The 21360-nt window shown below is 40.7% G+C and overlaps 1 protein-coding gene across 3 annotated transcripts; it reads right to left on the bottom strand.

The window, feature by feature from the left end:
* Positions 1-8251: 8251 nt before the first annotated feature.
* On the bottom strand, positions 8252-20861 carry LOC129582961 (long-chain fatty acid transport protein 1-like). Of its 3 annotated transcripts, XM_055474592.1 has the most exons (13): positions 20268-20859; positions 18909-19179; positions 17928-18176; positions 17179-17473; positions 16145-16376; positions 15957-16063; positions 13341-13677; positions 12350-12484; positions 11656-11820; positions 11047-11220; positions 9794-10478; positions 9579-9606; positions 8252-8346 (listed from the first exon to the last, which is right to left on the bottom strand). In XM_055474592.1, exons 2-11 carry the CDS (start codon positions 19175-19177, stop codon positions 10276-10278), a joined length of 2166 nt encoding a protein of 721 aa, XP_055330567.1. In that variant the 5' UTR covers positions 19178-19179; positions 20268-20859; the 3' UTR covers positions 8252-8346; positions 9579-9606; positions 9794-10275. The 3 variants fall into 3 exon arrangements, with proteins under 3 accessions (XP_055330567.1, XP_055330569.1, XP_055330568.1); XM_055474594.1 differs by lacking the exons at positions 18909-19179; positions 20268-20859 and having other exon boundaries at positions 17179-17468; positions 17928-18089; XM_055474593.1 differs by lacking the exons at positions 8252-8346; positions 9579-9606; positions 9794-10478 and having other exon boundaries at positions 11102-11220; positions 11591-11820; positions 20268-20861.
* Positions 20862-21360: the final 499 nt, after the last annotated feature.

Genomic DNA, 21360 nt, shown 5'->3' with positions numbered 1-21360 from the left:
ATGTTAACACAAAATTTCCTATAAAAATTGGCAAGTCCTAGGAAACTCTGTAACGCAGTAACACTATCAGGAACGGGAAATTTCCTAATCGCATCCAAATACTGTGGATCAGCCTTAATTCCTGACTTATTAATTATATGTCCTAGGAATTTAACCTCGTGTACAGCTAGTACACATTTCTTCGGCTGAATCTTTAAACCGGCTTTTTCTATTAAAGAAAGAACAATATCCATTCGGTCACACCACTGATCGAAACTTTCGGCGAAGATTATAATATCATCCAAATAAACTAACGCCATCGTCCATTTGACTTCTGATAAGATACCATCCATTACACGCTGGAATGTCGCAGGACCGTTACAAACACCGAACGGCATGCGTTTAAATTCAAATAAACCATCTTGCGTACAAAATGCGGTTTTAGACTGATCCTCGGGCGCAATAGGAATCGCCCAATAACCGGACTTACAATCTAGCGTTGTATACCAGTCACAATCTCCTATAGCGTGCAGGATATCCTCAATAATCGGCATAGGATAAGAGTCTTTAACAGTTAATTTATTTAACTGCCGAAAATCTAAACAAAATCTAACGCCAGCGTCTTTCTTTTCTACTAGAAGAATCCTGTTAGACCAGTCGGACTTAGAACGCTGGATAACTCCCTGCGCTAACATCTTATCAACTTCATCCATAATCAACTTTCTACCAGTCCAATCATATCGCCGGGGCGTCTGCTTAAACGGCTTCGCATCGCCCGTCCTAATATAATGAAATTCATTAGGAACATTACCAAACGGCTCCTTTTCTGTAGGAAATAATCGTACATGCTTCCGCATTAATTCCTTAACTCGCTGACGCTGCTCCTCATTTAAATTAGGATTTAATTTGCACTCAGCGAAGCTTTTCTCAAAATCTTCATCAGTCATATACATACTCTCCTGACCTACACTGCCAACAGACGCAGGAATATCAGGATTTTCTTTAAAATTTTCTAAACTACCAATCATAACACCTTTCTTAATTATAATATTTTTATTCGTACGATTTTCTAACCAGAATAAAATCGTATCCTTTTCACATTTAACAACCGCGTTAGCCAATTGTAGTCCTATGCCTACATTCTTGGCCCGGTTTGGCAAAAACATGTATTCCCCATCATTAATTTTCTTACGCCCGGGACTTAATGCAACGACTACCTGAGTCCTAGGAGGAACCTGAACATGACGGGCAGAATAGACTGTTACCGGCCGGGCCAATCCACTCTCCACAACACGTCCCACTCGGCGCTTCGGCTGCACAACTCCAGCGGTCTGTGGTTTAGGTGACTTCTCCACTCCAGAAACTGGTTTGGCCACGCCCACAGGCACCGGTCGCACAACAGGAACATCCGAGGTCCTCGTCATCACACTGGAACTCACACTCACACACGAATCATCACACTTCAGCCTTTCCAGGCGTTCACGCATTTCTACTGAGAAATCATCAAGTACTCGTGCATCAAGACTGGCGTTCAAACCATCATCATTAATAAATGAATTACCCAAACTCAACAATTCACGGGTCAACCTTTCACGTTGCACTTTCTCCTCTTCTTCAAAAGAATTAATCAAAGAAGGCACTTGTACTTTAATTGTCGGAAAATAATCTCGATAATCAAAAGTTATCGTTTTAATTTTTTTAAAGAAATCCGTTCCTAAAATTAAAGGATAAGGCGTACTTTCTTCTCTCACAAAGAGACTGTGCTGAAACACAATATCACATATCTCTAAATTCACTTTCAAGCAAAAGCGAAACTTCGGTAATGCTACACCGTTAATACCAATCACATTCCAATGCTGGTAATTCGGATCTATTTCCTGATAAAGGATTTTATTATTATCGCAAAATTCTTTCGAAATCATAGAAATTGCAGCACCCGTATCAAATAAACAATTAATATCACGATTGTTTAGTTTAATATAAACTACCGTATCGGGACCATAAACCGGATATTCTATTCTAGAAAGCTGCTTCTTATACAAAGAATTAACGAAAACTGTACTCATATACAGTTTATCCGGAGGCTTTCTCACACGCGGCACAGACTCACCTCCTTGAGCTGCACCTAGGCGTTTTTTGCCGGATTAAACGGCGGTCGATTACCCGTCGCCGACGCTGCACGCCTTTCTTCCAAGAACTTTCGCCGGCGTTCTGCCATCATCTGATTACCGGTGCGAATGTTGTCCGGCCATTCAGACTGCGGCACCGACGGCCAACGGCATTCACTACTGATATGGCCATGTTCTGCACAGAAATAGCACTGCGGGACAAAACGACGCGGTGGCGGATTTTGCATGGGCGGTCGCGGGCGAAATTCCATCGGCATTCCAGACTGGAAATTCATGCCACCATCGGGCACCGGCGCGACTGCCGCATCCGCATAGGACTGCTTCGGTGACGATTCTAAGGCACTGCTGGACGGCGCCACATCCGCTGACGACTGCATCCGTGGTCCGGAATTCCGATATCCGCCCCAGGGGCCGCTACCATAACCCCTGTAACGACCAAAACCACGACCACGTCCTGTATAAGGAGTCTGATAATACGGTACTATCGGAACCGCCGGCATGCCATTCTGACCTTGCATAGGTTTCAAGGCATGCACAACCGACGTTAAATCTCCTATTGACTTAGGATTCCGTGCAATGATAAAATTCTGCATTACCGGAAAATTTCTAAAAGAATTCACCAGATACTGTACTTGTCTTGACGGAGACATTTCCGGGTCAACATCATCCATCAGGTCCGCCATCTGCTGAATGAACACATCAGCATCCATCAATCCGTCATACACAGCGGAAAATAACTGCTGTTCTGCGGAGAATTCCCGTCCTTCCGTCCCGAAACGCTGGAGAAGTCTGTCTCTCCAATCCTTAAATGTCCAGGAAGCCGTGTCATACCGAGCCATCAGTTGGCCGTGAAACTTCTCGGCAGCGCCTTGTAAGGCATAACAAAGCTGCACTGTCTTCATCTGGTCGTCCCACTGATTCAGTTTGGACACAGCGTCAAATTTCCCAAGGAAACTTTCGATGCGGTCATCCTTTCGTCCTGCGAAATGAGGAGTCTTCATGCGCATGGCCGGGCCGCGTTCCTCAATAAATTCCACTGATGAGTCAGAGGTAACGGAATCCTTCGAAGGAGTATGCATCACTGAACGGCCACGAACTTCTTCTGTACGTGCACGGGGCAGAATCTGATGTGTCTTTTCCATCGGAGCCGCAGATTTCTGCCGCTTCATTTTATCAAAATCCTGTGCTAAGGAATCCACTTTCGCTGCCATCGTGGCTTTCCATTCATCCATTTCTTGCATCTTAGAAGTGAACGACGATTCGTGCTTCAACAGCTGCTGTGTCACCAGGCCAAAAGCCGAGTTAACGTCCTGCTGATGATGCTTCCACCGATCATCATTCTTTTTCTCCATCGACAAAATATCCTGTTTCAAGGAGTTACTCATCGTATTCATCGTACCAAGTATATTCCTCTCAAAGGATGTCAGCACATCTTTCAACGCGTCAGCAACACTATCCGACATGTCAGCAGGCTGAACTGGTGCACTGACATTCTGTACAGAAATGGGAACCGTACTAGAAATGGGATGCATCTGTGCACTCACCGTATACGTCGAGGAAACTGATCCTGATGAAGGAACTGATGTGCTGTAAGTGGTGGTGACAGTAGGCAAAGAAACCGCTGAGACCGTCACCGGGTTTCCGAAACTGGAAGTCACAATCATCCGTAATGGAGATGATGTCACCGCTGGGGAAGTGCCAATTCCACTCGAACTGACTGGGGCCTGGAGAGAGGCTGGCAATGCCAAGCTATTGAGCACAAACTGATTCACCACCGGAAGTGTTCGGAGTGGAGATCCAATGCCAAATGGAATGGAACTCGGAAATGAAAAATTTCCAATCCGGTTCTTCGACGCCGAAAATATCTGATACGGGTTCTCTCCAAATCCTACGTCCGACTCCAGGAATCCCGTATTCTGTAATTCATTGCCATCGACTTCATCTTCTGCATCAGAAAGTCCATCGGAAATAATACTGGGATCCGCTGCTCGTTTCTTCTGAAAGAGAGAATCCACTTCTGAATCGATACGAGTATTTCGTTCCTCTGCTGTCTCAGCAGGAGCGGCAGGGCAAGAGGTTCGTCGGGCAACGTTTCAATTTCTTCCTGAACAGGAGTCACAGCTTTCTTTGGCGGGCTGCGGAACATCTTACTGCTTCTGGAGAAGATATTCACAGATGGCTGAATAGAGTCTGCAGGTGAAAACACAGGCACAGGAGCTGAGACTGCACTCGTAGTCACAGGCGCAGGGATACTGAGCTTCTTCACGTTTCCTGTCTTAGGAACTCTGGGTTTCCGGACTTTCTTCACAGGAGTTACTCTGAGAAGTCCACTACGAGTACGAGGACGATCGCTCGCTTCCATCCAGGAAATACCACAAAACTAACTACTGTTCTCTCCGAAAGGCGATAAATTCGTACTTGCCAGGAGCGCCAAGTGTAGTGGTTTGCCCCGGGACTACACTAATCCCTTATACATGGGGCTCATAATTATGATGATAATTATATTTCTTATAAGAATAATACGAAACGAACGAAAACCGAGTCACCTTTCCCACTTTCTTCATCAAAATAACATCCAAAACAGCATTTTATTAAAAGTAGCCAAAATCATCACAAGGCAACTGATTAGTGAACATTCATTCTAATACAGAATTCTATGAAGAAGTACAGTAATATCATCAGCAGCGCTACAACCACATAACTTAATTTTGAAGCAGTAGAGTAGTGTGTCACTGTGTAGTTATAGCCAAGATAATTATGAATCGACATAAAGAATAAAAAAATTATGTCTATGTTTGTCCAGCATTTTTGGCGGATAACCGAGCCGATGCGATTATCACCAAGTTTAATCAAGTGCCGAAGTGCGGTAATGAAAATTACTGTACTTTAATAAAGTAAATAAATATATTATTTTATAATATTCTGCTTTCCATTATAATATTCCCACATATGAGATAAATAAATGTTATGTATAATATGGCTAACCGTAAGATCTAACGTACGTACATGTATTACGCGTATACAGGCGTCTTATATGGTTAGTTTTAAACTGCAGCGCACAAAATAAGTGTATTATGTGTTGAAATGATGAACTGCGTTATTTTGCGTTTAACCCAATAAAGTGACCCAAAATAATAATTGTGGTAATCGACCGGAGCGTAGCGAAGGTCCTCTTAATTCAGCTCCATTGCAAAAATGTATCTGTGTCCGTTACGAAAGGTTGTTACGAAAGGTCATCACGAAAATGTTACTGGCTGGTTATGTTGTATGTGCTAAGTTAAAATTACTGATTATGGTAATTGTTAAGAGTGCTACTGGTAGCACGTTAAAAAATAATTATGCGCACAAGCGAAAAGCTGCTGCGCTCCGGTCTGCCAGTGCACGCCAACGTGCATTTTTCCTAGTATGTATTGTAATAATGCCACAAAATAATAATTATGGTACTTTTTAATGTTATTGTAAATAGCGTATAATAATTATTGTACATGGGACAAATGTCGTACGAAATGTCTGTATTGCGGAAGAATAATTGAACGTTTCAGCGAAGGACAACGGCGTAAGAAACTTAACCGGTGACGTTAGGAAGGTCACCATCGTTTAACCCTGTACAGTTCGTAGGAACTCCATTAAGCCGTAATCACAACCGGAAACGAGAGCGCCAACAGATAAGATAATGCTAGAACAATACCGCAGCCCAGTTAAAGGTCAACACGACGCTAATCAGAACGGGCGGAGAAAACAATAGTGCGTGTAAACATACTCCGCGCACTTTGCACCACAATTAGCCGATAAATTTCCCCCCGCATCGCTGCACGGGCCATTGTCATTGGTATTCTGTGTAGGAATGCGCCAGCTCACGTTTCCGGTTGATACGATAAGCGTTAATTACCAGTCAACCGAACAACAAACTGATAACATTGCCAATTTCCAAAGGGTTCGCAAAATAGGCAGTTTCAAGTTTAACATGCCGGTTCGGCATTACGTACCAGCTATTAAACAATTTCCGTCATGGGAAGATCGTACGGCCTTGACTGATGCTATTTAAATCCAAATAAATTTTTTTGATTACATAACTGCGTAATAACCATTATGGGGCTATTTGCCTAATAACGTAATAACTAAGCACTCACTTGTGAAGTTATCATTGGTTAGAATTTATTCAATTACGATCTATTCTACTTCAAACACCGAGAGTTATAGAATTTGGATTCTTAGGCGCTCGTTTTGTTAACCATACTAGAATCGCACCTTTTATACGTCATCCATATTGGCGATCTACTGTTGCACAAGTGAATCAAAATTTATTAGTGAAACAATGCATATGTTACAAGTTCTTAACGCTTACAGCTTCGACATTAACTAGAACACGTTGTTGTCACCGTGCTTGGTACGTTTTCGTCAGACGCTGGCCTTTTTTATTGAAAAACTTGATGTTTGCTGTAAAAAGTTTCTAATACGTGTTGATAATACCTGCTAAACGCGTTATCTGCGCGGGAAAGGAAATACTTACGTTGTAATTTATATTGTGCCGGTATACATATCTATAGATATATAATATGAGAGTTTATGGTACATACACCGGAAGTGGCGCTTTTGTGCACTCCCAGAATACTTTGTTTGCATTGTTTTCTGAGGTTCTGTAGCCGAATGATTTGTATACGTTGGCGTGAAAACAGTTTGTGCGCGCAGCCCCCCGGCTGGTGAAATAAAATTCCCAAAAGCTTATAATATGCAAACACGTCCACCAAAACATCTCATTATGGACCGATCTGTTTCAGATTTTGCTACATAAATAATTATAGATCGTGCTTAATTTAATTTAATTCTTACATCCTACCAAGGTTCTAGCGGTACGTTTGAAATTGTGTAATGGACTTTATTTCATTTCGAAAGATTCCAAAGGGTGCGGGAACACATGTAACGGATCCCGTGCATTACATTATTTGTACCTAGAGATATTAAAATTATGAAAAATTAAATTGAGTGGTTGTTGGTAGCGTGTACGTTATTTTTCTTAATACGAGTAATATCCGTACTTAGTATCATCGTGCTCCCATTTTATATTGCTGGCATTTTTTATTTTTATTTACGAATGATAAGCATTTTTTGTACTCAACTATTTATAACTATAAATGATTGGTTAAGTCGTATTTTCTGATTTTATTCATAGTATCACTATTTTATTTATATTTTTTTATTATATTATTTATGTCTCTGGCGTCCGCTACGCGAATCCGTATTGTGAAAATGTCCGGAATGCGAGAAAAACGTCAAAGTAGGGTAAAACGACACGATGCAGCTGCAGTGTGTTGTTCAGTGAATCCCGGCTAAATCCGTGGCATCCCTCAAAATTCTGACAAAAGTTTACGTTTTTCCACAGGAATTCAAAACGCAACGGAGAAATGCACCGGTCAGTCGGAGCGCTGGACAGACAAATTAAGCTACAGGCTTTTTGGCTCGAAAAACATTTGCACAGAACATCGGTTGTACCGGTATTATTTTTTCTACATGTACGACGACAGTTGACGACAATCACGAAACGACGCTTGTATCAACACGGTAATTTTTACGCTAATTTTTTAAAGGATTTTTTTTTTGTCAGTCTCTCCATTATCCACGATTTAAACGCTGCGGAGCATTTTTTTTCTCGTTCCTTCCAGGACTTTCTTGATAAAATCTACACCAACCAAAAACAACGCTGTTAAAACCGTATAAAAATGATCTGGGAATTTCTTTGAATTTTTATCAGCATTTATTTTTAATTAATTAACAATTCTGCATTTTTAAAGAAGAATGGGCACCGTCGTATTTTTATTTTCCTACGCCCAAAATACCAAATAAATCAAATTACTTTATAGAAATATAAGATCAAAAACTGGGAAAAATCGTTGTTAATTTTCCGGATATTTTGCAGTTAATACCTTCATATTTGGTGTTGCCCTCGGTGTCCTCGTTGCTGCAGAGCTTGAGGATCTCATCCACCTCGCCCTCGGAGAGCTTCCTCTGGCCTGGCGCCCGGGATCCGTTGGATCTTAGAAGTGGGCATGAACGATTGACCGTCTTCTGGCCTGCTGGTTACGGGTGCATTACTATTGCTGTACTGGATGCGCACGGCCGCAGGCACTGTACCGGCCTTGCGGTCATTTCATGGCGCGCAGGACGTCGGCGGTCTTCATGGCGTCGATGGTGCCGTTCTCACCGAAGAACATCTCGTACACGCCAAACGCCTCCTTGCAGTCTACATCCAACGCAGTACATTTCAATTTCATGTATCGCTTCTCGAAAATAAATCGCAAAGAAATTCGACTTGCACTCAAAGATAACGCTAAATGACATACCGACCGGCCAGCAACAGCCCAGTAATAATTTTTAAAAATTTTTCTTCAAAGCGGGAAACGATTACGATGCACAAAGCAGTCTTCAACTTGTATAGCCGATTTGTTTTGCGAAATGGCATCCTAGGATTACAGCCGAACTAGCCAGCCACGGCCAAATTCTACAGTTTTCTTCCCGAATTGATCTATTACTCCACATTCGGGCGATGAAGGTTTCTTTGACGAAAGTCAATTGTCGTAATTTCTTTTTCGAAGCGGGAAACGATTACCCTGCCCGTATCATAGACCGGGATATCAGCATAAGGTATCCCGCCAATTTCTAAACATTTTCCTCCCGAATTCACATCTCCCTCTGCCCTCGAACTAGCCAATTTTCTCCGACAGGAATGAACTGACGATTTGATCATAGCAAACTCTGACCAGCCCATAACGAGCCCAGCCGGAAGCGGAATGCCATAACCCAGCCAGCGTGGCAGCATTTCGCGGATTTTGGCAGGGGCCAGCTGCTAAATAGGCGCGACTAACTCGCAGCGGATGCTGCGTATGATCAAGTGCTGCAGTTCCAAATATGGCATCCGTCCGCCGCGACGCGTCTCACTCACTGCCACTCACACTGCCTCTCTCTGCTCTGCTGATCATGTAACCACGAATCACACCGGCCACTACGTCGCTGCAGCGAATACTCCAAACCCGGCTAAAAATAGCCCCCACCGCGGTCTTCTTCTTCCCCTCGGATTTTCTTCGCAACTAACCAACGGTGGCGCCACTTTCTCAACGCCATCTGGCAGTGGGATGGGTATATGTTACAAAAAAATTTCCAAAGAAAACTCCCTGACTAAACCAACTGATCCAGAAAAAGGGAACTCGACGGGAAGTTGGAAAAAAAAATTGAATTTCAGGAAAAATAAATTCAAATTTTCCTGATGAAGCCTACCTAAAAAATTCGCGAAAAGGAGATTTTTCTACTGTAGAAGAAAAAACCAGCGAAAATAGTTGGCTATTATATCTGTGTTTCATCGCATCGGCTTTAGTTTTACCTGTGAATTTTATTTAATTATATAAGTACGTATGTTAAAACAGGATTTCTTAGAAGCGCTGATAACCGGCGATATATCGTTAACATATTGGCACTTACGTTCAACTTCAGCATCGCCGAGTTTGGCCTGGAAAAAAAGTAAATGAGTTAACGAGAGAAAAATTATTTTCTTCCAAGATTGACTATAAATAATCCTTCTTTTATTGCCAGATTTATTGGAATTAAAACAGAAATAGGATTAAATAGTTCGAGGACATCCAAGGCAGGAAAATCATACGTTCACGCTACGTCAAAAATACCGGCGCGTCGCTTACCATTTTTTATTGATGAGGAATCACGGAAAGAGGAGAAACTCCGCTGGAAGAAATACTGGAGAAGATGGTGAATATTCCCGTTGCCACCAAACTGCGTATTTAATCCACAAGAGCAAGCGAGCGCGGATGGATACCTGGGATGGATGAGAGAAACGACCAGCCAAAACGACGATGTTACCAACGAGAGAGAAGCAGCACACTGGATTCCTCGCCCCAACCAACACAACTCCCGGCTTATGACATTTTCGCTAACACTTTTTTCAGCGCAGTGCAAAGCCCCGCCCACCGCAACTAAAAAAAGCGGGGCGTCACACGTCACCCGCGCTCGCCAGTGCGGCATGCGGCGGCGGGCTAAAATTGTCCATTTCGTACCAATGCCAAACGCTTGAAACGAACGCCAGTATGTGATGATGTAATACACTGAGCTTTAATCGTTCAATTATTTCGTACAGTGAGAGGACATTATTAAACGATATTAGGGTTTAGAAACGGACTTGACCTTGCTGGATGGCCGTGTATGTTTGAGGTGTTAAGGGTCGGTATTGAAAAGATTTCGTCTCAGCTGCTGTCCCGTTTACGCGGGAATCGGGAGACATATTGTGTAAATAATACAATTTATCAGAACCGATACATGACGGATTAAAAGCCTCTTTCTTCAACGTGTTCTTCTGCACGCGGAATGTTCCTACAAAATTAAATCACAGAAAAATCACCGATATTTTCTATTAAATAAAAAAATGCGATAAATCGTCCATCGTATTATGGATAAATTATTAATTAAGAAAATAAAAATGCGAAGAAACAGATAGATATTTTAAAATAAATCGGTTTTAATTGCCCGCAATATATTTCTTAACAAATACCGTGAAATCTATCAATGTTACAGCAACTTCGGTACGCCAATGCAAACATCAAACTGACTAACTGTTGGAATCGTTCAAAAAACCTAAAATGAATATTCAATAAATAAATATAAATATTATTAAAAAAATTTTTCGCCAGTATTTATTTCAACATAATCGATATCAATTTCCACTGGTGCATTTTTCAATACACTACTGCAATTTTTTAACGATCATGAAGTAGTGTCACCGCGCTTGCAGCTGTTTGCGACCATTTAAAAATAACAATTATTTCAAAAAATATTAAGAGTATTAGCTAGAAAAAGCAAATGGAATAAAAATGGAAAATTCGAAAGACGTACTGATACGATAATTTCAAGACGGTGTTTCCCTACACAAACATCAAGTTACCGGTCAGTTGGATGGCGTCGTGGGCGGTGACGCGGAGAAACACGGGAATGGCGTAGGACGGCAGATGCCGGATGATTTCCGCCGGCAGATCGCGGACTTTGTTGTCAATCTCCTCCGGCCGCACCTCCATGGCGTCGAAGGCGATGGCGGCCATCCCGGCCTTCCCTTCCGCACCTGTCACGACATGGCTGTGTTAATTTCGCAGCCAGCCATATTTCCCATTGAATAAACAACACGCACATCCCATTATGCCATAGTTTATTGCATTACTAATAATTTATGAACAGAAAAATCTTTTTTAAATACGGAAAAAAGAAAAATATATTTTTCCACAATATTTGAATTCCGTTTGTATATGTTTTCGTAATAACAAAAATGTTTTCGAAAAATAACAAATATGTTTTGGTCATAATTGAATTCGAGTTGTAATATTCACAAGAAACATAACGAAAAACGGAAACAAGGTTTTCGAAACAAATAAAATTTGTTTTCGTACTCCTTTTTCGTAACAACTAAATGCCGTTTATTTATTGCATGTACTTACTAAAGCAATTATTTGTCGTAACACATAAATGCCTTTTTTGTTGCAGGACTAAATCAAAGGGTCACCTGGAACGTCGACGCCGTAGACGGCGACATTACTGTGTCCGCACAGCATACTGAGAATGCCCTCCACCTCCGTGCTGGACACATTCTCCCCCTTCCACCGGTACGCGTCGCCCAGCCGGTCCACGAAGAAGACGAAACCGTCCTTGTCCACTCGCATAATATCGCCTGCAGCAAACCCACGCGATACATTATACGAGAAAATTAAATTGAAATAAATTATTGTAACCAAAAATAAGTACTAATTAATCAGTTCGTGCACTTAGTTTCTATCTTTCTGAATTTATTTTAATGTTTCTTAATTTCCGCCAACACGAGAAAATCTCCGTTGCTTAACCCTCTGCAGCAACGCGCTATTCGGATAAACCATGATGTCATGGAAAATCGTAGTGCAGTGGTTACACTCCAGGTCACTATTTTGCTGGTAAACATAAGCAAAACTACATATGGTCTTTGAATGTGCAAACAAGAATTTGCCTGTGCAACTTATTTAACAAAACTAATAATAATAGTGCACAACATCTTTTCATATTTTATTAATATTATTTTTGATACATATTTTTCCGTATTACAGAATTAGTTGGTAATTAATTAATAAGCAACGAAACCACGGAGCCGTAATTAAGGATTAAACGACACCATGCAACTTCGAAATGCCTGGCGAAAATCGCATGTTACGCAATCACCGCTGACCCACCCGAGCGGAAGTACTTGTCGCCCTTCTGGAAGACATCGTGCAGCAGTTTGGACTGCGTGGCTTTCTTGTTGGTGTAGCCGTCGAATTTCTTCAGCGGATCCCAGCTAATCTGACCCAGCAGTTCGCCTTCCTCTTCTGCCAAGACAAAACAACTGTGACACACCCAAAACCAGACTTTTCACATAGAATTCACTGTTCACCATCGCGCGTCGAGTAAATGATTATTTATCCGAGGAAAACTAACAAAAAAAATGTTTTTATAATTATTTCTCCGATTTTTACAATTAATTATTTTCCTAATAATTTATGAATTTAATTTATCCGAGGAAACAAACGAAAAGAAAAACATTTTTAAAAATTTTTATAAGTTCAGGTTTTATTATGTACATACTAGTAGTCTAGTACGAACGCCTGCAGTCAATGATGCGATATGTTGATTTCTTTCTTCCCACGCCACTGCACCACGAATACCGACGCTTTTCTATTCTGGACACGATTAAGCCTGCGTACAATCAATAGTTTTAATACGATACTGTGTAAAGGATTATAAATGGAGTAAAAATTTTAAAACAATTTCCAGTCTTGTTAATTAAGTAACAAAAAAATTGCCAAATCTACAAAATATTCTGAGATCTACACTCTACAGTGTCTGAAAATTCAGAAAATTTGCAAATTTACACACATCGCAATTGGTACTTTGTGTCATTAGGTTACAATTGTAGCAATTTTTTCAACTTTTGCAAACGGGTTGGGTAAACAAACGGGTTGCCATCTCATACAAATCAAACCAAAAAGCAGTATAAAAAATGTTCTAAGGGACGCTAAAAACATTTTCCAATAGCCTGGTAAGATATCTGGCGTTGGCTACTGTAGTTGGATAATAGTAATGATAATAATAACTGCAAAACATATTTATTTATTCGTTAACCACTGGTTTCGTTGAATTTGTAAATTTTTAGGCTACTATCGATACATCAACGCCGATTCGTACCCGGCTGCACTTTGACGCAGTATCCGTTGGCGTCGCGCACCACCTCGCCGCTGTCGCGGTCCACCTTGACGACCGCCTGCGGGTGCAGGGTGTGGAGCACCGGGGACAGATAGCCGACGGCGCCGGTGATGCCGTGCATGTTGGCCAGCCCGGTGTTGCCCTCCGTTGAGCCGTACATCTCCACCACCTTGGCCACGCCGAAACGCTCCAGAAAATGCCGCCACACGGAGGGACGCAGGCCCTGGCCGTAGAGTAAACGCAGGCCGTGCTGTTTCTCTAACGGTGAGACGGGCTGGGCCAGTAGGAACCGGCAGATCTCCCCGATGTACTGCGCGGCCTATATATGCATTACCATTAGCCGAATTTCTAATTTACCAAATTATTTAATTTAATTATTATTTATTGTATCAGTAATTAATACTAATTAAATACGTCTAGTTTAAGAACTAACCAAATTATTCGTTTAATAAATTCTTTAAGAATTCTTTATTAGATTAGCAATTATTAGTCCGTTAAATTTTTCAGGAATTAATTATAAAAGAAATTCATTTATTGTAATACTGAATTTTGTGAATATCTACTGCGAAAAAAATATTGATCAATTTATTTAATTTAATTATTATTTATTGTCGCAATTAAATACGTCAAGTTTAAGAACTAATTAAGTTATTCGTTCATTAAATTCTTTAACAATCAACCATTAATTTTTCTATTAACCCGGTCGACACCATGCATGCCAATTGGCACAGTGGGGAACTTTGTTGTCTGTAGCGGCAGGAAGTACAATAAGTAAAGTCTGATTGGTTTGATTGTAAACTAGGGATGGTGAAAAGCATTTCACAATATAAGGCACTGAGCAATTGGACACTGGTCGTATCCAGTGGGCGACTGAAGTTGACCAAAACCGAGCCAAAGGGGTTCGCCGGGGTCTTAGCTACCGGCCCAGAAACCCCCGCATCAAATAATTATGCAAAAAAACCAGTTCAAATATGCACAGGGTTTCATCTAAAAATGAGTGGGTCACATACATAAAGGTGGACACCGTCCGGCTACAGCACTTACAAAAATCTGTGCCAATTTTGACACGCTTGGGTTTGGCACTATTTTATAAAAAAAATTTAAAATTCTGCATAAAAGTAATCACGCACTGCAAAAATCAACATGTACAATTAAAAAATCTCACTGAAAATGCTGTTTGTAATGACCATGTTTGAGTGGTCATCGAAGTGACCACTGGCCACTTATGGTACAAAAATTGTAAAAATCACTTTTCTGACGAGTAATTTGTACCTCAGAGACAAATACTGTTAGCAAAAGTTGTTTTCTGCAATATTTCAGCATAAATTGTGCATACATGAAGCTGTATTGTATTGTACAAAACATAAACAGCAAGTATATAATAAGACGCTCATACTGCAGATTTGTTATGCTAATGCCGCATCGGCACATCAGGCGAGCATGACCACAGGCAGGCAACCTGTGTATTGCAGCCTCAATGTTTCCCCGATTTTATGGAGTTTTTGGACCCCAAATTTTGTTTTGCGAAGTGGCATCTCACTTATACAGATACAATACTGCCACGTGTAGCGCTACAAATGTACTCTTGTAATGTACCCCGATTTAGTCAGTACTGAATGTACAAAAACTTCTGGTCACCAACAAACAGTGCCGATTTCGGCAGCTGGCAGCTGCAAGTGCTGGAAGCAGTGTTCTCAGTGCTAAATTAGATGCCGCGAATTATTGCAATGACCTATTGCTAAAGGTGCTTCGCTATAACTAAAGAGGGTTTTGCATAAATATAAGCAAAGTAAATTACCACACTGTAAAAGTTAACATCTCCCTAGCTACAGTACCGCTAAGGGTTTGGCGGCGACGTTTGGCGCGTTTGGAGTCTGGACGCAGGCGCTATTGCTGCAGGGTAACAATAGCTTTCGAGTGCGTAACGACCATTTTCTAAAACGGCCCACTATACGCATTTCTGTATGGATGCAGCTAGTTGAAATAGTATTGTTTATTGCTGAGCGCGCTTTCTTGAAAACAACTTTTTTATAACTGGCACCCGGCGGCCTGAAGTAGTTGAACTTGATCCCTACGCGTTTCTATTTGTTTTTTTGACTATATGTCAAGCTCTATATGCATTATTTGTAGTGCGTCAGCCCTATTCAGTGGTTTTATGCATGTTTCATTTGTGTTGACCATTGGTCATCTTGCTGACCATTTGAGTTATTTAGCTGAATAGTGCTCTTCAAGATCTTTTGTTTGAGCTACACTAAGCTATTATACGATTTGTTTTTGAATTGTAATTGCAATAAAACTACATTGTGCCAATTGGCTCAGTTCCCATGCGTGCCATTTTGGCATCGTACTGCCCTGCTTGACCTATGGTCACGAAAATTCCAGAAAAAATAATTCTTCTTGATTAGAATTTTTGGTCGAGGAATACCAATTTTCAAATCGGTATTCCCATTCCTTCTAGTACCCGGCGTTGGTGGGTTAAGAGTTTTTTAAATTCTTAAGAATTAATTATGAAAGAAATTTATTTTAATTTAGCGCTGAATTTTGTAAATATTTGATTAAAAAAATTTATTTATTCATTTCACTCCGCATTTTCCTCACTGTGCATTTATATTTGATGATGTCCTCCCAGAAGGAGCTGGCCGAGAATTTATTGCGCAAGACCACGGTGGATCCGTGCATGAGCGCCTGCCCCACCGTGGCAATACCTAACCGGCAAATAAATCACTGAATTTTTCGCATAAAAAATATTAAAAAATGGAAAATAGTTCCCAATTCTCGGAACTGACCGCCGGCGGTGTGGTAGATGGGCAGGGGGCAGTAGATGACGTCGTCACTGCGCAGTCCCACCACCAGATGGATGATGCGGCTGAAGCCCATGAAGCGGCGCTGCGTGATGATGCAGGATTTGGGCGGGCCGGTGGTGCCGCTGGTGAAGATGTAGAACAGCGTCCGGTTCAGCGAGGACGCCGCGTCCTCGTAGCTGCGCTGCCACCAGCGCATCTCCGCGACGGATTTATCCTGCACCACACAAACCCCTCAACACCACCACACTGCTACATAATTTGAAAAAAATTTACAATCTCATTACTTAAGAAAATAACAAACAATTACTTTAGAAAACAAATAACTTTAGGATATTTTACATCATTTAAAAATTTAAAATATAATAATAATGAAAAATCTTTTCATACAAAAAATTAATGATCTGATGAAAAAGAAATAAACTAGACAATTTGAAAAGCTGATAAGTGATAACCATAGTCAACTATCGCTGGGGAATATAACACATACAGGCGCCCTGGAAAACAGCCGCTACACTACAATGTATCACAAATACGCTACGCCGAACTGAACAAATCAATGTAAAACTTTGCCTGGTGATTTTTTCGATTTATGTTACATCCACCTGTGCAGCCGCAACCGTAGCGAAAAGAGATTTTTTGGACTTTAGAGCGATACGCAGTTGGACAAATCAAACACCCAATAAGCCGTTAATTATTATTTTAATTATTCAAATTATGGCAGGTATATTTACAGCTTTTACGTTTATGTGCAGCCTCTCAATATACTGTAAAAATGATCTCGAACGCGACTTATACCGGAATTTTAACATAGAAGTTTTACAAATACATTAGTTTTTATTTTCATTTTTTCTCATTTTGCTTTTTTCCTATTTTTTTTATCCTGATTTCGTTTTAGAATTTCTCATTTTCTGCCGTTAATTATAATTACAGGAATTCTGTTTGCTTTAATGCAGCGTGGAAAATCTCGCTGTTGGGTGTGCTTTTTTTAATGGCAGCTGCAGCGCCGGAAATCTCACCTGTTCGATTACCGGCGCACTGCTGTCCTCTTGAGCGATGGCGTCGTTCAGCACACCCGGCTTCGCATCCGCCGTACCGGCATCCCCGCGTGATGTATAGTACATCACCTGCGCGTCCGGGAAGTCCCGACGCACCGCTTCAAACTGCGCTTGTAACTGGGTGTCGACGATGATCAGTTTGGGACTGGCCACTTTCAGGCTGTTGATCAGAGATTCCGCCACCAGATTGCTGTTGACCAGGGCGCTGACGATGTTGAGTTTGGACAGGCCCAGCCAGATGCCCACATATTCTACACTGAACAGACGCGTTCTTATTTATTTTCTGCTCATTTTTTCCTTCTATTTTCCCACCTTTTTTCCTTTATTTTTTGATTTTTACAATTTTTTTACAATTTTTATTTTTTTATCCCGGCTAATTTTTTGAAAAGCGCTCACTGTCAGCCAAAATAATATACGTCGTAATAATAATAATAATAATAAAATTAATGGGCGCATTCCACGTAATACTGTAAATTTAAAAATTAATATGAGGTGAAAGTAAAACAAAATTGATCTTTTAGTATACATAATTCTAAAAGAAAACTATGGTCAAGTTAAATCATCACACAGAAGCTTATAAACAAAAACGGATGACTGTTGGATATGTATTTGACAAGTAAATATACAGAGTCTGTAACAACAAAAATACTGGAAACGAATGAACTAAAAAATTATTTTGAAAAAATAATTTAAACGAAATAAATCTTCACCTTGAAGTCCCGAAAAGTGCGACCACATCGCCGCTGGCTAACGCCTTAATCTGTTGGAAATAATTAGCCGTCTTGTTGGCGAAGGTCTCCAATTCGCGAAAGGTCATCTGCCGACCGGATGGCGCGATGATCAAGGCCGGCTTGTCGGGATACTTTCCGGCCATCGCGTGAAACAGCGATGCCACGGTGTCCTGACGCCGCTTGAAATTCCAGAAGGTCTTGCGTAAATCCAGAAAAATCCCGACCATTCTGGTAACATGTGCAAAATTAAATGTACATGTACAAAATACAAACAAGGTAACATGTACAAAATTAATACTGGTAAGCGGTAACAATACCAGTAACCTGTACAAAATTAATCTTTTACAAGAATGTAAACGGAAAAGTTATCACTCGCTTATTAATATTTTCATACCATAATTAACGTAAGTTTACGTAACCGAAATAACTATATTTTATTCAGTGCAATTTAAATGGAATATATATATACCATTCTACGCCGGAATATATACATATAGACGGTCCACAGCAGAAAAACCATGCTTTTAAAGAACAAGACCTATGGAAAATAACACCGTAGCTTCAAAATTATTATTTAATTTATTATTTAATTAATTTATTTCGGGTCCATCAACCTAAGAAGCTTGAGATTTTCAAAAGAGAAAACTGTACACGGTTAGAGACTAATTATGATTCCGTAGAAAAGCGTAGTGCAATGGCTGAACGTATCCTGAATAACGTACATATTTACGTGCAGTTCAAAATCAAAAGCGATTTGGTGGTTGCTACAATTTTAATATTAACAAAAACGATCTTTTCCATAATATAAACTTTTTTATCTTTACGGTCAGATACCGGTGCACGGTGAAGACATTTGTAAAAATAAAGTACCGAATAAAGTCATTTCCGAATAAAGTCATTTCTCGTTTAAAAAAAATATATTCAACTGATCAATGGTCAAACTGACTCAAACAGTCATACTTGACATCGCGTTTGGCGATCTCCAGCAGCCGTTGGAGGCGCGCCGCGAAGGGCGGTTGGTCGGGCGACGGCGGAGTGCGCAGGGTGTCCGTTGTGCGGTGTTTGGTGACGGCGGCGGACGGTTCCGCCAGGGAAGCCGGCGAGAACAACGTCGCTTCCGCGCGGGCCACCGTGTTGGTGTAGCGCAGACTGGCTAGCGGACGGCTGGACTTCCGAGACAGCTGCACCGCCCCCCGCAGAAGGCCACACGGTAGACGTGGAGACAGCATTTCTACCAACATTTCAAACGTTCCAGTTATTACTATTACTTATATTAAATGACAATTATTGTTGACAACTTTCTTCTTAATTACGATTATTTATAACAAAAGTAATATTGATTATCAACGACAATTATTAATAAAACTATTTTACTATTAGACAACAATTATAGCCAGCAAATTAGAAAAATAGACCATCACGCATTTTACCAGGTAATTTCGTGTCCGACCATTTCGGCATAGGGACAAAATATACAAAAAGAATAATTTTTTGCGAAACAGTAGTACGCCGAAATGTAGTATGGCGAAACAGTAGTATGCCGGTAATTTAGAATGTTTTTGTGCATGTGGTCGGATAATTTCTAAATTAATTAACGGTTATTATATCTACGAAATCATTCACTCCATAATGAATAATCCCAAAGAAAATATTTAATGACAGTAAATGTGTTATTCTGCTTCTTGTTGTGGATTTTACAAATATTTCGCATTCTTTCCTCGTTTAACCTAATATTAATTAGTGTTGCACCGCAAAGGAGACTGGGAAAAAGTTTGTGGTAAACATTCAGTTTTGGTTAAGTGCAAATCGGTCGTACCTTGATAATTCGATAAGATAACAAATTAAAAGTTCCCCAAACAAAATCTAACAGTTCAATTCCCGAAAAACAACCGTTTGACCGCAAATTTATCGGTCAAAGATTAACAACAACACGAAATCGATAAAAAATCGGTAGGAATGCTTTCTTGCATATACTCCATAAACAATATTTTTTTTTGTGCATATTTTAGTAATTAAAAGCAATTTATTAATTAATAATCGAACCATCTTTCAATAATTTCCAGTAGCTATACAAATCAACAGAAGTTATTATTCATAGGAGAGTTTCTTTACTTATTTATCTATGCAGCATTTCACACCACATTAAACATCTTAAAACTCGCAGAACAATCGCAATCTACGGAATTCGCAAGCCAAAACGAAAACAACTATCTCCAAAAGGACCGCGTACATTACAGTTATTTGCAGGCTGAAGATGCGACAGGCAGCACCGCAACAGCTGCAAATGTAGCTGGCACCTGGATGAGCGCGATCGCTTACCTGGTTATCAACGAGTGTCAGCACTACAACGGAATCACACAGCGCGGTGCATGCTTAGATCTCAGCGAGTAATGGAAGAATTCCGGGCAGAACTTTCTTCTTATTCCGCCAAATGCCAATAAGCAGTAACCGTGAATGTAGATTACGTCGTGCAGCTGCAAATCCGATCCCGCAAAGACGGAGAGAGAAGTCGAAAAATTTTTGGCCAAAAAAAAATACGAACTGTGATGAACTTGAAAACACGTCAAAGCAGGTACTGTACAGTGTACCAATTGCGCATAGGCGCATCGCGCACTTACTTACATCGAATTTCACCAAGCACTTACATACAAAGTAGGCAAAACCGCGCCTTTTTGCACAGCTAGCGTGTAAGTATGTACGGGATAAACCTGACCGCGTGCGCACAACAGCCATGACGCACATACTTCGATAAAAAAGCTGCGCTGACAACGTGTTTTCAAAGTTCTCCCACATCATTATCATATTTTAACCGTAAATAGTCCTATAGGTAAACCTGCTGAAAACACCCAAACAAATTGCAATATGAATAATTAAAATAATTAAGAATAAGAAGTAAAGTTTCACAATTAGATTTAGGAACGCTTCTGGGTAGCCAGATCAAGCGGGAATCCGCAGCGCTGCTATACAGTGCAACATATAAACTTCATGTCAGATGCAGTCAGACAATAGTCCATTACATGACGATGCCTTCCCGACTGTTGCCGGGTAAACTGTTGGGATTAAAGTCCACTGAGATAACGCAAAACAACCATTGCCGTGGTAGCAGATGAACTGCCATGACGATAACTATGAACGCGACGTGAAGGTATCTATGTGGAGCGAGCTGGCATCTATGTCAGAGTGCTGTGCCGAAATGAAAAGCAAGTCCCGACTTGCTTTTCATTTCGGATAACGTTTTCAAAGTTGTGTGTGTGGCCTATTTAATAGGGCAAATCACAGTTGTTGCGCTTATCTCAATGGACTCTGATCCCAACAGTCAAACCGTCAACAGTCGGGAAGGAATCTTGATGTAATAGACTAATACAGAAAAAAAATCCGACCAACTCATAGCCTCATACTAGAATACATAAAT

The sequence above is a fragment of the Paramacrobiotus metropolitanus genome, unplaced genomic scaffold, assembly GCF_019649055.1.
Source record: "Paramacrobiotus metropolitanus isolate TYO unplaced genomic scaffold, Prichtersi_v1.0 Parri_scaffold0000009, whole genome shotgun sequence".
NCBI classification, from domain to species: domain Eukaryota; kingdom Metazoa; phylum Tardigrada; class Eutardigrada; order Parachela; family Macrobiotidae; genus Paramacrobiotus; species Paramacrobiotus metropolitanus.
Note: the sequence above shows the minus strand (reverse complement) of the source record. Positions and strands in the feature narration are given on the sequence as shown.

Excerpts from the sequence above, each read along its gene's own strand:
- LOC129582961 (XM_055474592.1), bottom strand. The coding sequence starts at position 19,177 with ATGCTGTCTCCACGTCTACCGTGTGGCCTTCTGCGGGGGGCGGTGCAG. Across the intron at positions 13,678-15,956 it reads TCATCAAATATAAATGCACA|GCCGCGCAGTACATCGGGGA; the intron begins GTGAGGAAAATG and ends ATGCATATATAG. Across the intron at positions 11,821-12,349 it reads CGACAAGTACTTCCGCTCGG|GCGATATTATGCGAGTGGAC; the intron begins GTGGGTCAGCGG and ends GGTTTGCTGCAG.